We start from the raw sequence: 17,524 nt of genomic DNA, 5'->3' as shown, positions 1-17,524 counted from the left end.
CCTCTGGCAGTTGTTTAAGTTTACTAACATTAAAATACAATTCTTTCTGTTTTTCTGCCAACAAATTTGCTGGAGTTATTTTAGTAATAGTTAGTGATACTTTTCTGCCAGTGATCACAGTGGTCTATCCATTCCTTTTTGTAAAGTGGTTAATTCTGGATAACTATTGATAGAAAGACCAAAATGATGGTTTCAGATCTTAAGGTGAACCATTTTTAGTTGAAGGGTGCTGGAGAATCCTCTAGTGCAGTCAGCCAGTTTAAGGCCAGTTTACACATTGGTTTTACTACATGCATGCATGCCTGTAACAACTTTATGTGCACATGTGAAAATGTGCATTTAGTCCTGTATTCTATAGGGCACTGGGATCATGCAACACTTGAAAAAGTATTGCATTTGGTCTGGCATAACTTTTGTAGCATAGTGATGTATCTTTTGGTTCTGAAATGAATCAAACCATTTTATGGGCTGTGTGTTAGATTTTTAAACATAGGCTATAGCTCTGCTCCTGTTAACCTCTGTGAGATGATAATGGGTGGACAATTTATGCATTCCTTGGCTGGAGCATCTGTCCTGGAGGAGTAAAGAGAGGATCCAACTTTTAATCGTAACTAAGAGAGAGCTCAGCAACAGCAAAATTGCTTCACCCTAACGTGATGTTTTCACTAACAGATGAAGGAAGATTTGTAGTTTCATGTGCTATTGCTGTTTAATGATGCAGGATACAGATTGACATCTGTTGCTCTTCTCTGTTGCTGAGCACTTGCTTTGCTTTATTTATGGTTAACATTTCTTTTTGCTGTGTGCAATAGTACCAAAAGTAAAGTTCTCTTTCCTTGTGCTTGTTTAGTATAGTACCAGAGGATTACCCATTGTTCATAAGGTTTCACAACATTCTATCAGTCTGATTTTGAAATAAATAAATAAGAGAACTGAGAATGTGCTACTAGTATAAACTCTGTCTTTGAAACATCTCAAGCAAATTCTGTGTTTGGTGTTGTCATACATTTAGTGCATTAGCAGATTGGTACATGCTGTATTGTTGTGTTCTGTTAGATGTCCCTCTGGATTATTTGTAACCATTTTATAATACTAGAACTGTATAAGTAAAACCTATCTTAGGAAAGCCAAAGTCTAACAGTAGGTAATAATTTCTGCAGACCATAATGCAAAGCCCAAAAGTAATCTTTTGGACCCATCCATTGGGCCCATCATTGCTGAGGCCCTGACTTTACTAGTGATTGGTTAGTGGTTAGAAGTGGCAGCTTCTAATCTGGAGAACCAGGTTTGATTCCTCACTAATCCACAGGCAGGCAACTGGGTAACCTTGGTCTATTCACAGTCCTGTTGGAGCTGTTCTCACAGAGCAGTTTCTTTCAAAGCTCTCTCAGCTCCACCTGCCTCACAGGGTGTCTTTTGTGGGGAGAGGAAAGGAAGGTGATTGTAAGCCACTTTGAGATGCCTTTGAGTAGTTAAAAGCAGGGTATAAAAACCAACTCTTCTTGTTATGTAAATTTGACCATAGCCTAGGTGAAAACTACACTTGGCTCATAATTGCCTTGAGTTGGCAAGATGTTAGCACTTCAATCATTGGCTTCAGTTGAGAAATCTATATCACCAGGAAAGGAACATGTCACTGAGGCTCAGCAATAATAAAGTGTTTTTGTCGTTTTTTCTGAAATCCAGAGGAAAACATTGGCCAAATATAATGCCTCAAATGCTAACATTGGATGCATGTGACCATCCATGAACTCTACGAGGTTCTGTCAGAGTGATCCCTGTTATATACGCACAAATAAATCCCTGAATATTCTATTCAGGGGGACTCCCCAGCAAGCGATGAGAATTGTGTTCTCCGACTTTCTAGACTGAAAGGTTGTGAATAGGATTAGCTGTTGAATAACTGGAGGAGCACACCCTCTTCACGCAACTACTGTGCACTGGAGCATTTCCTTCCTAATCCTTCACTATGTGGGTAATTTGTCCACATACCTTTACCCTACTTTTTCCCAACTTTGCTGCGTTCCTATAACAACACCCACCAGTTCTTTTTCATTTTATTTTCACATATATTTTTGCAGTCCTGATCATATTTTGACATGAGGCCCTCTTGATGTTTGGATAGTGGGTAGTCATTAGTGAAGTAACAATGTGCTAGACAATTAAAGGTAAAGCACATTTACATCTCAATCCTAAGCATTTTTACTTGAAATTCCAGTTTTCTGATGTAGTGACCTTTTTTGAAAATTTTGTGCATTTTATAATCACGAATTTACAGTTGACTCAGTATCAAGTGACTAGGTGAACAATTGCCATATACCCATGAACACCACTTGTTTGAAGATGTTCCCAGGTTTAGAAAACAAACTCCTTGCACTTGAAATGTCCATAGCAAAGGCTGTCCTGAAAGCCATTACCCTACACACACATCTCAAGTAGTGTATTCCTGTAGGAATGGAATATACCGTATATGAACTCACTTACACTCTATTAGAGGCCAATCTTTTATTTCTTCAGTAGTTACTTCCCCTACCCATGTAGCATCAGAGCTTGAAGGAATGTTACTAGCATACTGATCCTAAAAACAATTCCGTTTGAAGTCATGTGTTAAAACGCATAACTATCTTACACTTTTGACATAGGGAACACCGAGATAACATCGGTATTTCCCAAAGCAAACTGATAAAGAGAAGGTATTATACCTACATGTACAATATTTAACCTTGGCCATACAAGTGTCTGGAAACCATGATAAGGCTATTTCTGATGTCTACATCAGGAAGCACTGTAGATTGAAGTGGTATTTCCCACAGTAATCATAATGTGCATGGCTGTCTTTAATTCCATGTAATGCATTTGGAATGGGATGTTACAATAAAATAGTTCAAGCATCCTGTTTATGGCCCATGCTGTAAATCTTCCCTGGTACAGACAGTGAGGCTGCTTTTTAAAGCATGTAAAACATTGAAGATTGTTGTTCCAGAATAAACTGATTTTCCCAATTGATTTAAAACATACATTTATTACATAAAAATGGTTGTCATGTGTATTCCCAAAAGGTGGCTATATTAAAGCAATAATGTCATCTTCCTTTTGTGTGCTTCAAATCTAATGGCCATGTGATGATTCTTTTAAAACCTCTGAATCTTGCATAATGTTATATGTTCTGTAGGCAGGCACAGTTTCTACTGTGATAAAGTCACTCTGCACTGCTGATAAAATAGGACAGTTATTAAAGGGAGGGTAGGGCAATCTGGAGACTTTATGGCAGGTCCAAGTTAGCTGTCTTTCTTTTCAGAGTGTGCCTTCCCTAATTATACGTGCTGTATTACAGACAAATTGAATAGTCTGGCGACCCTCCCCTCTAGCTAAGTTGAAGAGAAACTTTAAGATGTACACGAGAGAGTAGGAAACTCAATCCACCTCATTAATTCCCCATCTGGAATCTGAACTCTTGCAATGCCAGCATGGGAGATCAGAGTGTTCTGTTAGGAAACACAGGCATGTAGAGTCAGTGCAAGATGTCTGAAATGCCTGAGGTTTTTTAAAATGAATTTTTCAAAGGACAAGATGATTACTGCGCCCTGCACAATTGACACCAGCCATCTGAACCACCAGGATATACTTCAACAAGTCCGGCTTCATAGTGAAATTTGCTACCTTGCATGTACAAGTTTTGCTGGTTTATCTGAAGTTGGCTGTAAGAGTTAAGCTTAAATTCTTAGTTTCTTTGTAGAGCAGTCAGTCCTACTGAATTGAGTGAGGTTGACTTCAAAATAAATGTACAAATAGCCCAAGGGCACCTGTTGCTATATCATCACTAAAGTTAAGCCTTCTCTATGTTATATCTGTGCTGTCTTCTTTTGTGCTGTATCTGTGTCCTGTACAACTTTATTTCCTGTCACACTTTCCCTCAAGATAAAGTCACGTGTACAGCTGTTTCAAATATATCTTGATGTTGATCACTGAGTTAATGCTGGATGGGTCATATCTCATTACTTTAATTATATCCCTTTTAAATTATTATGTTCTTGGCAACGTGAAATGATTTTAAAGTTCTGTCTGATGCCTTTGATCAGTGAAGCCTCTTTCACTTATGCAAATCATAAACATACATGCCTGAGCCTACTTGTGATGTACAGGCAGTGTAGTTAGAGTGTCCATAGATTTCAATCTTCTGAACTTGAAAAAGGGAGAAAGTTGCATACTTCTTTTTAATCCTCTTTCTTGACTTTAGTCTTGCTGCTCCATGAAACATTGAAGAGAAATTCTGGTGGAGCTATCACTCATCCATTGAACCCTAACAGAGAAATGATAAACATCTAAACAGCTAGTAACAGGAAAAGTTTCCAGCCTATGCCATCATTCCACAAACATGTTTCTATGACGCATCCTGGTAACTGGACTATTTTAGGAGGAGGCCCCCAGGGTGATGTCTGTGGGTGTCATGGTGTCCACTGACACTTCCCAGTGCCCACAGGTTGGAACCATGTGGGGCTTTGGTCAGCAGAGCTTCAGACTAGCCACTGAATATCTGATTAGCTGTGATTTTCTACATTAGGGGTGGCCAAACTGTGGTTCTCCAGATGCTCATGATCTACAGTTCCCATGCTGACAGGGGCTCATGGGAATTGTAGTCCATGGACATTTGGGGAGCCATAGTTTGGCCACTCCTATTCTACATAGTTGCTTTGGCAGCATCTTGTCCCACAGCACAAGGTGATTTGTGACTACAGGTAAGCTGTAGTCAAGAAAACATTATGAAACATTAAGTTCATGTTAAAAAGCATCCTGTTTAAGGCATCTAACTGAAAAGCTGAAGAGTTATCTCATTCCCTGACTTTGGGGGTGTGGCGAGCTCTCCCCCCTCCCCCCCCCCCCCCGTTGCAGCCTTTTTGAGGCTGTGCCTGCCATCTTGCTTAAGAATTCTGAAGGTGCTGACAGGCTCAGAAAGGTTGTGTCTCCCTGAAGTAGAGTCTAAAAGCTGTTTGATGGTGGTGGTGGTGGAGGGGGGGGGTGTTATTCCACTGACACAGATACACCCAATCTCTCTTCTAGTTTTCCCAACCAATAAGAAGCTTCATCTAACCAAAACCACCTCTGGATTCTATAGAACCACCTGACTATGGCAACAATGAATAGCTTTTTCTTCCTGACCTGCCAGCCCTGCCTGCTTAATTATCCAACAATTGTCCAGTTCTATCTTCTTTCATCTGCTCTAGGAATTCCAGGTATGATATCATTAAGACCAGGTGAAGGATCTGTATTTCCTCTGCCATTCAAAGACAAAAAAACCTTGGTCACCTGTAAAAAATTCTTAGTCACCTGTAAATAATTTCTACTTCTTGTGTGAACTTCTGGTGTCCTTTAGACCACATTCTATAAAATTAAGTGGTCACTGCAAATTGCTCATGTTATTTTTGCGTACTCATATGAGCTTAACTATATGTTTGAAATCTGTACTGCACCATTCTTTGATTCATAATCTGATCATAAACAGGTTTATTTAAAATAACTCTTCTAAATTCCATAAGATTTGTATAGGGGTAGCCCAAGGCATTTTGCTGCCTCAAATGTTACCTCCTTCCATGCTACCCTGGCCAGACCCAGGCCAAGTCCAGGAGGCAATGCCTCTACAGCCTGCTTTGAATCTGGAGATAGTAAAACAGGTGCAGGAGAATCTCCTCATTTCAGAGAATCCAGAATGTGACACAGTACACAGTGTTAAATGAGAAATGGGAAGGAGATTCTCCATTCTCGCCTTGCCCATTTTGTTGCCCTGAGCTACAGGAGCACTTGGGTTGCTTGAGCATTGAGCAAGTCCCTTATGTAAGGTTGCATCCTTAAACACAATTTAGATGAATGATTTGCTACTTCATTGCTGTCAGTCAGTCAGCCATAAAATATGTATAAAACATATAGAAATAGGGCTTAAAATTTCAACAAAATAAAATAGGCCATGGGATTACATAACCAAAAAAATCTTAAAATGATTAGATAAATTATAAAAGATAAAATACAAAATAGGCAGCATATTATAAAAGCATCTTAGTTATTGCTGTGATCTCTCAAGCAAAATTTGTTGGTATCTTACTCAGGATGATATTGTTTGGGTAGGTTTCCTTTGTCCAACTGTATAGAATGTATTGGTACAAAATAGTTTACTATGCTTATCTTAATGTCTCCTAGAACGTGCCATATAAAGGGTCAGGAAGAGGTGAGAAATTAGATTAACATTGCTGGTAAATTAGGTACATTAGACTGATTGGAGCTTGCTTTTGGGTTAGTGAAAAGGAGGATTATTTCCCTTAAAAGTGCTACATATCAGAATCCCGTGGAGATAATCAAGGTTTTAGGAGGATGGGCAGCACTGGCTTTACCTGTAATATTATATTTTAAAGAACTTGGTGTACCAAGATTCTTGTAATTTCTGGTAATGGGAGCTTGAGCAGTCTTTTAATTTTGCAGCAGCTCCATCTGTGGAACAATATTCAAAGTGCAACAGAAATCTTTAAAAGCTGACTTAACATTTTTATGCTCAAGCATTCAATAACAATAGAAAATCATTCATGTACTAGCAGACATGTAAGCAAAACAGTGGTCACAACAACTTCAGAGGAGGTGTGTGTTCATTCAAACTTTTGGCTGCCCAGATGTGTAGTAAGGATGAGGTATCATTCATTAACTGGAAGACAGAAGGAAAGGATATACTGATTCCTCCGCTGCCTTCAAAATGTGCTCTCTTTTCTGTAGGACTGTTATTTTGCTGGACAGGAGATTAAATACATGATCCTCTGTCCTCCATCAACCTCTAATGGGAGGATGGGTTGGGGAGGAGGGGCAATCTCATCTGAGATTCTTTCTCTTTCCAAAGGATCCCTGAACCAACACTCCTCAGCACTGAATGTGTTGACCTAGCATGGTGTGCTAGGGAGAGAGTGGGTGTCTTCCTGGTTTACTGTCTGCCTAGCTCATCAGCTGGCACCATGGTGAGGTTTGCAGGCAGCAGCTGGGTGGACATCGCATTTTTTCAGGCTATTAGTCTTGGGGGATTTCAATGTCCATGTGGAATCTGCTCCATCAGTGACTACTTAAGGCATCATGGCTGCCATGGCAACATTGGGACTCTCCCAGGTTGTTTTGGCCACCAAGCATGAAGCAGAACACATACTAGATCTGACTTTTTGTGTAGGGGTTGATCTGAGTTTTGCAGTTCTGTGTGAACTGGTGCCATGGTCGGATCATTTCCTTGTGAAGACTAAGTTTTACTCCTCCTTGCAGAGGTAATGAGCTTATTTACAGTTACCTGTGGAGACTTACGGATCCATTTGATTTCCAGCAGTTAACTGAAACCTGAAACTGAGGCCTGCAGGAAGCCATTGACCAAATTGCTCCCAGATGCCAGCTATACCCTTGAACTTCCCTAGCTCCCTGATATATAGAGGAACTGAGGGATGAGTGCTTAGAATGGCAGGGCTGCTTTTGATGATGCTTCAAAAACAGAATGTGACACAATAGACATTGTTAAATGAGAAATAGGAAGGAGAATAGATGGTTCCAGAACTCCAACCAGAACCTTCTTTTAGAAGGTTTTCTTTTAAAAGGACCTAGAAAAAATGCATATTGTGAGTCTCTTAACAAGTGAGTCTGTTAAAACAGGTCTGCATTCAAATGAGGGTTTTGCTTGCAGTTCAATTGCACCATTCAGGTTTCCATTTAATCCAAGATTTTGTACACAGGATAGAGCTATTTTTTCACATAGATAAATATGATGGTTGTGCAACATGAAGTGATTGATGGCATATAAATCAAATTATATAAATAAATGAAATGAAATAAGTACTTGGGGCTTCCACAATCAGGTATGCCAGTTGCTGAACATGTTGAAAGTTTTTGATCTGCATATTTATTGACTCATTCACAAGAATGAGAGATGTGTAGCTCTTTACTGTGAGGTGATTTCAGCTCAGAGACTTCACAGCCAATTTTTATATTACAAAAGTGGAAAAGGCCTTTAGGCCAACTCCTTGCTTATTGCTGGAAATTCAGACCAGAGTATTCCTGACAAATTGCCCTGTGCTCAGACACATACAGGGAGGGAGAACTCACCACCTTCTTAGGTAAGTGTGCCATTGTCATGCTGTTCCAACCACTAGGAAACTCCTTGTAATGTTCAACCGGTGTGGTGTGGTTGTTAATCTGGAGCACAGTTTTATTCCCCATCCTCCACATGAAGCCAGCTGGGTAACCTTGGGTTAATCTCTTAGAGCTGTTCTCTACTGACTATAATGGTCCCCATTAGAGGTGCAGACCGGGGACGGGAGAGGGCCGGGCCGATGTCGACATCACACATCTCCAGGGATTTGTTCTATTGATGTGTGAGTGCTGGCCTGGCACACCCGTTCCATGCATTATTGGCCATTGAGATGCATACTAGTTAGAGTGCCTGTATGGGATCTGAGCATTCTGACATCAGATTCCTACTTTAACCATTAGGGTAACCTTTGGTCAGTTAATCTCTCTCAGCCTAACCATTTTAGTGGCTGAACAGGGATGGGAGAACTGTGTGTGCTATCTTGAGTTCTTTAGAGTAGCAATCCCCAACCTGTGGGCCACAGACCACATGTGGTCCTTTGACTAATTGGAGGTGGGCCCCGAAGAATGCCTTCTCCCCCCCCCAGCCCTTTACTTCATCCCCCCCAGCCCTTTACAACATACTTCATTGTTGTGGCATGTCTGTATCTTATTTTGAAGGGATGTTTAAACATTACCATAGTGATCAGAGAGCGCTAGGGCAGTGGTTGAGTGTAAAGGAGTAAACTCCCCCCCACACACACACCGGGCCTCAGTAAAAGGCGTTGAGTGGTCCCCGGTGAGTGGTCCCCGGCGTTGAGTGGTCCCCGGTGATAAAAAGGTTGGGGACCACTGCTTTAGAGGAAGAGCCAGGTAAAAACATACTAAATAGATAACACTGTTCCGTACCATATCATATTAAAACACATTTAGACCAACCTCCTTTCTAAAAGCAAGGAATGTGAAATAATTTATCTTTACTTGCAGTGACCAGCACATCCTACTACTTACACATATTAAAGTTTGTGGTGCTAGATAATTTTATTCTAATAAAGCATTCTCGGCTTCTGTACCAATACTGAATCATGCACCACCATTTCTATGTGAGCCACTTAATATGGGAAAGGGCTAGTCTCCCCTCTTTCAGCTGTGTTAGCACATGCTGAGGCCATTGTGCATATGTGTGCATGTACTTCCATGTATTGAATTCAACTTTTGGCGCACTCTCCTTTATTTGGAGTCAGAGACATTATATCCTTCTCAGTGTTGCTTTTATTCCTTAGAGAACTTCCAAGGCTTGAAGGGATAACAAGGGATAACTTACTATTTTAATTAGAAATTATTTCATAAAAGTGGAGCAGCTAAATGAAGGAAATATAAAACATCTCCCAAGTTAACAAAGCCTACTTGTTTGAGAGTGGCATGTCTTAGTAAGGCTTAGCAGAATTTGTTTGACAATTAAATTACACATTGGATGGAAAGGGCCTGCGTTCCTTCTGCTCTTGTAAAATTAAATGACTGACAATTTGTGGGTTCACATGTCTCTACAATTCCATTTATATGGGGTTTTTTCTTGTTATCAGCAAACAGAGAAGAAAGTGTATATTGTAACTCCACAATTTCAAGGGATGTATCATTAATGGAATTCACCTTTAAACAAATTTACACAAATAGTTAAAGATAGGGCAAGGTGCATTAAAAAGACAATTCCAAGCTTTTCTGTATGAGGCAAATTGTTTAGACTCCTTACAGTCAGGCTGTGGGCTTGGTTATGAGTCTGAAACAGCCTTGATCACCCTGGTGGTTGAGTTGTGCTGGGAAATCAGCAGATGAAGAGTGACTACTGAATTTCCTGGACCTTTCAGTGGCTTTTGATACCATTGATCATGGTATCTTTCTGGACTGCCTATATAGGGGAGGCACCAATCTGCTGTAATTCTGAATTCCACTACCAGTATTGTATTTGTATTTGGTAAATATTCAGGTATGTCAACTTTTTCAGCTCCATTATACCTATGGGAGCCATTATAGTCAGTAATCCCACATAGGTTGTAGTTGGGAATAAATCTGGGGCGGGGGGGGGCTGTTTTTTGAGGTAGTGGCACCAAATTATCCGTATAGCTTCCGGTGCCTCTCCTCAACCCCCCCCCCAAGTTTGAAAAAGATTGGACCAGGGGGTTCAGTTCTATGGGCCTCCAAACAAGGTCCCCCCCTCCTGCATTGTTTCCAGTGCAGGGGGGAGGCATTTAAATTTTAAAGGGAATGCAGTTCTTTTAAAATTTGAATAACTTTTGCAAGCTGCGGTGGCATTGTGGGTGAACTGTAAACTTGCCTTCTAATGACATAGTTGGTTTGCTTCTCTCTAAAACTGTCTTGTTGGTAACTTTGGCTGTCCATGGTATTCGCAGCTGTAAACTGTGTACTATAAAGGCATTTAAATGGACTGAGAACCCTTTAAATGCATCTCAACTGCAACTCTCCAACAATCCTGAAAAATCCTGAATATTTTTGGAATTTTTCAGAATCTACCATTTTAGATTGCCACAACAATGAACATAAGGAACATTTTATTTTCATGGAAATTTTAACTCATGACAATGACAAATCAATGGGAACCCTGAGCTTGTTTCTCTGCAATGAGATAGTCCCATCTGGGAGTGATGGGAGACAATGACACTTGAAGTGTGTTGTAAAGGGCCGGCGGGGGGGGGGGAGAAGGCGTCCTTCGGGGCCCACCTCCAATTAGTCAAAGGACCACATGTGGTCCGCGGCCCACTGGTTGGGGATCGCTACTTTAAGGAACATGCTCATCATCTGTGTGTGCTCTTGAACTCATGTCACCTGTGGCCAGGAGTATCTTTTACCAGCTTCAACAGAGAGCTATAGCCTTTCCTGCTCATTAAAGATCTGGTCACTGTGATCCATATGCCTTGGTTACAACTAGATTACTGCAATGCGTTGTCTATGAGACTGTGCTTGAAAAGGTATACAGAAAAATACAGTCAGGATGTTGACTGGAGTGAGTCATAGGGACCATATCATTCTTAGCCTATCTATCCAGTTTGTTTTGGGTCACAATTTAAAACGCTGGTCTTGCCCTTCAAAGCCTTACATGGTTTGGGACCAACATGCTTGACTACCTAATTCCTTGTGAATTTATCTGAGCATTACAGTCATTTTCAGAGGCTCGGGGAAGAAATCTGGGAGAAGGCCTTCTTGGACATGGCACCAAACTCTATAACTCTCTCCCCAGGGAGATTCAGCTATCTCCTCCTGTTGTTGTTTTCTGCCAGTGAGTGAAGTCTTTTTGATTTGTTTGGCATTCCCTCAGTAATCCCCTCTTCCAATGTTTTTATGTTTTGTATGTATTTTAACGCATATATGTGTGTGTGTATGTATATATGTATATGTACACACTAGCTTCAAAGCCCATTCCGAAGAACAGGTCTTGAAGGGGTCCCCTCCCCTGGCCAGGCAGCTTAAGGTAGCTTTGGGCTGCAAGTAGAGCGGGCGGGGGCTGTCCAGCTCGTTAGCAGGACCGGGACAGAGCTCCTTAGCAGGCAATCTGCAGGCCAGGAGGCCCTCAGGCCCAGCATAGCAGGCCAAAAGGCCCTTGTTAGCAGGCCCAGCCTAGCAGGCCAAGAGGCCCTCATTAGCAGGCCCTCCACCATGACCCTTAGCCCAGAGCCCTCTCCCCTTACCTGCTGCTGGCACTGAAAGCAAAGAGGCTAGAGTCCAGGGACGGTGGGCAGGAGCTGAAGGGGCTGGGTCAATCATGGCGCAGCTGACTGCACTCTGATTGGCCCTATTCCAACATGGACAGCTGGACACGTTCCCCCCCCCCCCCAGGCTGTTTCACAAATACATAGAGGAACCATGGATAAGGATATGTATGTATGTATGTATGTATGTATGTATGTATGTATGTATGTATGTATGTATGTATGTTTAGCAACTTCCTGTTTAAAACTGTTAAAAGTTGTTTTGAGGATGTATGTTTGGGAGGAATGGTGACTTTAATGATTTTATAATGTAGTTTTATCAGGCATGTTTTAAATTGCAAGCAATCTTGCCAGCCATTGTAAAGGCAAAAAGGTGGGATATAAATTTTGTAAATAAATAAAATGAAAATATCTTAGAAATAGTTCAGCAAAGGTTAGTAAGAGAGAGATATTCTTCATGGGCAAGTGTCATCTGGTGCTTCTTTCATGTTAACTTGGAGGGGGGGGGAGTTACACTGATTTTTAAAAATACATCAGAATAAAGCTGTCTACATATATAGCATAGATTAAAACAATTCAGATGGCCCAAATACCATTATCTACTTTAATTAATTCTGACTGTCATTGGTACCACTAATGGGTAAGAGGATTTTCATCACCTGCAGACTATTCCAACATACGTGAACCAATACTTCTAGGCGTAGATCTAATCTGTTTGCATTATACCACTTTTTGTAGGTCTCAGATTGTGAAAATGTGATACTCCCATGGCAGAAGCAATATTTTAACAAAAGGCTCAGGTTATTCATTGGGTTTTCTTTGGTATTGGACATTCAACTTGGTTTGAGGTACATTGCAAAAGGAGAGAATATCCAGACCTCCTCTAGCTCTAGCTCTATATATGTATATATATGTGTATATATATGTGTATATATATGTGTATATACATACATACATACATACATACATACATACATACATACACACACACACACACACACACACACACACACACACACACATACACACACATATAAATTCTGGAACTTAAAGATGATGCTGAGTGACAAAGAATATTACTCAGGTCAGAACTCATGTTGAAAATAAAGCAGGTCTGATATACTAGAGACAATTAACAAACATCATTTTTTTGTTTGTCAAAAATTTGTAAGCACAATTAAGATATTGATTAGCATTAGTTAAAATATTCAGTTACTTCATTTAGATAAAATGTTCACCACTTCAGGGGCAGAATATGCTTGTGTTTTTAAAGTAGAGTTTTAGTTCACTTTATAATAAATACATATAGTTTAATTTATTTCTCATAATTTTCTCTCACCCAATTGTACTTCACAACTGTAGTGCTAGGGCTTATGGTAGCTGCTGTCTGGTTTCCCAGATAATTGTGTGGTGTGATTTTCACAATTTCTTCTACAGTGAAATTGTGACCTATTGAAACAGAGAAAGCCACTGTGAAATGTCAGCAAATGTCCATAGATGGAGAGGTAACAAAAACAGAAGAGGGAAGTTTCTTCAAGAGTTATAGGCTGTGATTTATTGCCTCATGGGAGACAGATTTTGGGAAGGTCACATCTTGCAAAAACAATTGTCTGTGAAAAGTTTGCATAAATTTTATTTTCTTAAATGGCTGAGTGCAGCTCTACAATCTTTGGAATGTCCAGAGGCATTCCAGTTCCCACAGCAGCACCTGCAGAAGGCTTTGTGTGCCTTTATACTCGAGTTTAGTATAGGCAGTCTTTCTTATGAACTACTCGGTTTGGAGATGGGCAGGTATCGAAAATAAACAATCAGAGGAGGCTAACTGGAAGAGAGCTTGAATAAATCCAAACATATGGCATCCAGATACACTGAGGGAACGTTCCTTCTGTCATCACAAGAATCATGGATTGAAGGAATTGTTCTGCCAAGGATGTCTGTCTTGCTCCCTCTCTGTCGGTATCTAAGCTGCAGATGAAGCTAGCATTTGGAGTGTAGCAGTTTCTAAGCTAAGAATGACTGATTATGGTCTCTACTGATTTCACTTATCTACTCTATATGTAGTATCCAGTGGAAATCCTGATTGTATAAATCCTGGGGGGCAAGTATGAAGTAGTATGAAAATGAATAACACTGCCTCCTCTTCTCCTTCAACTGCTATTGCCAGTTCTATACACTTTTGCAGAAGGCTTGGCCTTTTTTTCTTTTCTTTTCTGTGGGTCATAAAGTGGCATTTGTACAAGATATTGATGAGGCACGGCTGCTCTTTCAGTGGAGAGGTCACCATGTTCTTTGACAAATCATTCATTGCCTTTGTCATCATGAATCCTAGAGTCTCTGGATATTTTTCTCTGTTGTGAAAGGTCACAACTCTCTCTTGTCTGTCTCCCTCCCCCGCCTTCCAGAGTACATTTGGCAGCACATACCATCGACCAGTTCAAGCATAATTAGTCATGTGTCAAAAGGACTTTTCAATATATTTTCCTATGTTGTGCGTATCCTTTCTGAGATCGTCAGTGCCCTGCAGTGCTTTATGCAAAGAAGCGGGTATAATCACAAATATTTAATTTATATATATATATGTGTCTGTGTGTGTGTGTGTGTGTGTGTGTGTGTGTGTGTGTATTTATATTTATATATATTATAATGTAATGGCCAGTATCCTGTCATCTGTTCTTGGGAGAAGCCCTGAGTTTTCCTGGTTTTGTTTTTGTTTTTTTCATTATTGCAGCTCCTTCTGGTTACCCCCTCAAAATCTATCCTGGGGCCACAGGGTATGCAGAGACAAAGCTCTGCAGGCTGGTGGTCTGGAATGAAGATGAACAAGGGATGAACTTGCCCCATTCACTCAGCGGAGCCAATTCTTGTGGACAAGGACAGAGGAACCATTTCAGCTCCTTGTCCTTCACTCCAGCTGCAAAGCTGTTCCTCCATGTGGGTTTCATTACCATGGGATCAATCTTCCCAAAGGGTCAGAAGGAACTGCAACAATGAAGAGGAATAAGGGGGAATAATGCCTTTTTATTATTTATTTACATTTGGATTTATATAACTACCCCTCTTGAAAACTGACTCATGCATAATAAATGCATTAAAACATTATTTAATACATAGTAAATATATTAAAATAAAAGTAGTTACACCCAAGCTTTCACAGGTATGTGGGACACATACCTGCTCCAGAGCTCTTTAATCTATTTCCCCCTCCCACTCCCTCTCACACACAAACACACACACATGCAAACCCCTTCCCTCCCCTCTGTCTCCATCTCTCTTCCTTCCCCACCCTATTCCCTGGTCCCTCCCTCCCAGACATACGTACACAAAGAGTCCTCCCTCCTCACTTTTTCTCCCAGGAGAGAGCCCTGGCCTCCTCTGGCCTGGAGGGCGATGCCTGGGCCTTGCCTGGTGTTGTAGCCTGCACATCAGCCCCCAGAGGCCTGAAGGGCAGCCATCCCGCCCCCAGGAGCAGCATGGACTCCACCCCGCCCCCCAGAGGCCTCCCCACCACTCAGACTCCTTACTCCCTCCCCCTCCTCCCTCCCCCCTCTCCTCACCTTCACAGAAGTGCTGGCCTGCCCGGCCTCTGCACTGCCTCATGATGGCCCATGGCTGGGCAGGATGGCACTGGCCCACCCAAGCACCATGCTGCCCCATGACTGCCCAGGCCTCCCTGGGTAGTGCAGAGGTGGCCCAGCCTCCTCCCACAACAGTGCCTGCTGCCCCAGCCAGCTGATGGCTACAGCACCCCACAGCTGCCCCAGTCACTTTTGGCCTACTCCCTGGGGTGTGGCTATGGACATCATGTCCGTACCCATTTCCATCCCAGGGACATTGAAAGAAGATGTGTCCCACATCAACAATAATAAAGTACCAATTAAAATTGTAAGATAACTAGAATTCCAATTAACAGTACAGCCTACTTGCAGATGTTAAATCCCTGAGTTCTTATTTTTTCCAGGGGGGAGCTCTTCTGGGGTTTTATGGGAGGAGGCTAATAAGATATTGTACTGCAGATCATTCATTGGCCCTAACCAAATGCCTAGTGGAAGAGCTCCATTTTGCCAGTCCTTCGGCACTGTCAAAGCTCCTGAAGGGCCTGCAGGAACTTATTCCACCAGGCTGGGGCCAGGACTGAAAAGGCCCTGGTCCTGGTTGAGGCCAGGAGTACATCTCGGGGCCTTGGACCCCCCAGCATTTGGATTTGGTGGAGTGCAATGCTTTACAGGATTCATAGTCAGCCAGGCGGTCCCTCAGGTATGTAGGGCCTTCCACAGACTGTGTGGTAGTATATTCTCCATTACTAATATAAGCTCATATCCCTTTGTTACTAATCTATCTTTCCCTCCTTAAATCAGATAGGCTATGTGAATTCCAAAATTGTATTTGATTAAGTACTTTTGATGTTTTATCCATGTGACCTTGAGTAAAACTTGGGAACAAGATGAGAGAAGATAATATGCTCTCCCCTCCCCCACAGGTTTTAACCGTTTTATCAATATATGGGTAAAGAGGTCAAAGGTTACAGGGAATATATCTTCTCTACTTCTCTCTGTGATAATCACTTTAGAGTAATATTAAATTTGGATGCACCTGAACTTGACTCCTTGCCAGGCTCACGTGCACTTTGCCATCCTTACCCCTGCCCTTCTTGTATGAAGAAGAGCTGATTTTTATACCCTGCTTTTTACTACCCAAAGAAGCCCCAAAGTGACTTACAAACACCTTTCATTTCCTCTTCCCACAGCAGATGCCCTGTGAGGTAGGTGGGGCTGAGGGAGCTCTAACAGAATTGATCTATGAGAATAGCTCTAACAACACTGTGACTAGTCCAAGGTCACCCAGCTGGCTGATGTGAAGAAGTGGGGAATCAAACCCAATTCTCCAAATCAGAGTCTGCTGCTCTTAGAGTTTAATTCTGGATTAGCATCCCTTTGTAGTGGCTAAATAAACCCTGGCTAATCTATGTCCCTTCATTTGCACATTACAGGTTTCTAGCTGAAATTCTCCACACTAGAAGGGAAGGGTGGTTTATGTGTCCAACAACAAATCAGCTTCATGAATATCCCATCATAAGTGAAATCTGTACATAGCCTTTGCCTCCTCTTAGAAGTATATGCAGAATTAGGGCATTTCATCTCCCTTTTAGGAAACTAGTTTTCCAAGAAAGCAAATGTCCTTCACTAGGCCTTTGTTCACTCAGCCTTGGAAGAAAATCTGTCTTCCTCCTGTCTCCAGTGAAGGAGAGAGTTTGAATAGGTAAGTATTCTGTGTTGGGAGACAAGCTATATCAGCAGTGCTAATTTAGTAGAGAAACATATTCTGTGCTCATTGTCTGCCAGCATAAGTACGTACTTTATTGATGTTTAAAAACTGTTTCATATCTTTGAACATATCTCATAAAAAAGCAGATCAGGCACTTTAACAGAAGTGTAAGCTGTACATGGTGCTAGGGGTTATGCCCGGATACAGACTATTTCAGCATTCAAGCAACTGTAATTAGAAAAGATCACAATGCAAAGCTCAGCAATTGGTATTTAAAATCTTAACCTTAAGAAGCCACTAGATGTTGGAGAAGAGTATCTAAAGGGTAGAATTAAGGTCACAGAGTCAATACTGGAAAGATGAGAATGAATGATTAGACTGTCCTGTTGGGCAGAACATTAGGAAACATAACTACATGGCTTTGTGTTTTTATGGCAATAACAGTGAGGCATGGTGGCCTCTATTAA

The 17,524-nt window shown here is 41.4% G+C and overlaps 1 protein-coding gene across 9 annotated transcripts in view; it reads left to right on the top strand.

The window, feature by feature from the left end:
- FGGY (FGGY carbohydrate kinase domain containing) overlaps positions 1-17,524 on the top strand; it is a 479,871-nt gene that overhangs the window by 406,266 nt on the left and 56,081 nt on the right. Inside the window, exon 15 of one of the 9 annotated variants that reach the window (XM_077333560.1) lies at positions 14,524-15,170. The exons of 7 other annotated variants lie outside the window; for them this stretch is intronic. In XM_077333560.1, coding sequence (XP_077189675.1) covers positions 14,524-14,625 — 102 coding nt within the window. In that variant the 3' untranslated portion in view covers positions 14,626-15,170. Of the gene's footprint in view, positions 1-5,058; positions 5,185-14,523; positions 15,171-17,524 lie in introns of those variants that run through there. One more of the 9 variants, XM_077333561.1, reaches the window with a different exon arrangement.

The sequence above is a fragment of the Paroedura picta genome, chromosome 4 (assembly GCF_049243985.1).
Source record: "Paroedura picta isolate Pp20150507F chromosome 4, Ppicta_v3.0, whole genome shotgun sequence".
In the NCBI taxonomy this organism is placed as follows: domain Eukaryota; kingdom Metazoa; phylum Chordata; class Lepidosauria; order Squamata; family Gekkonidae; genus Paroedura; species Paroedura picta.
This window is presented reverse-complemented; position numbering and strand designations above follow the sequence as displayed.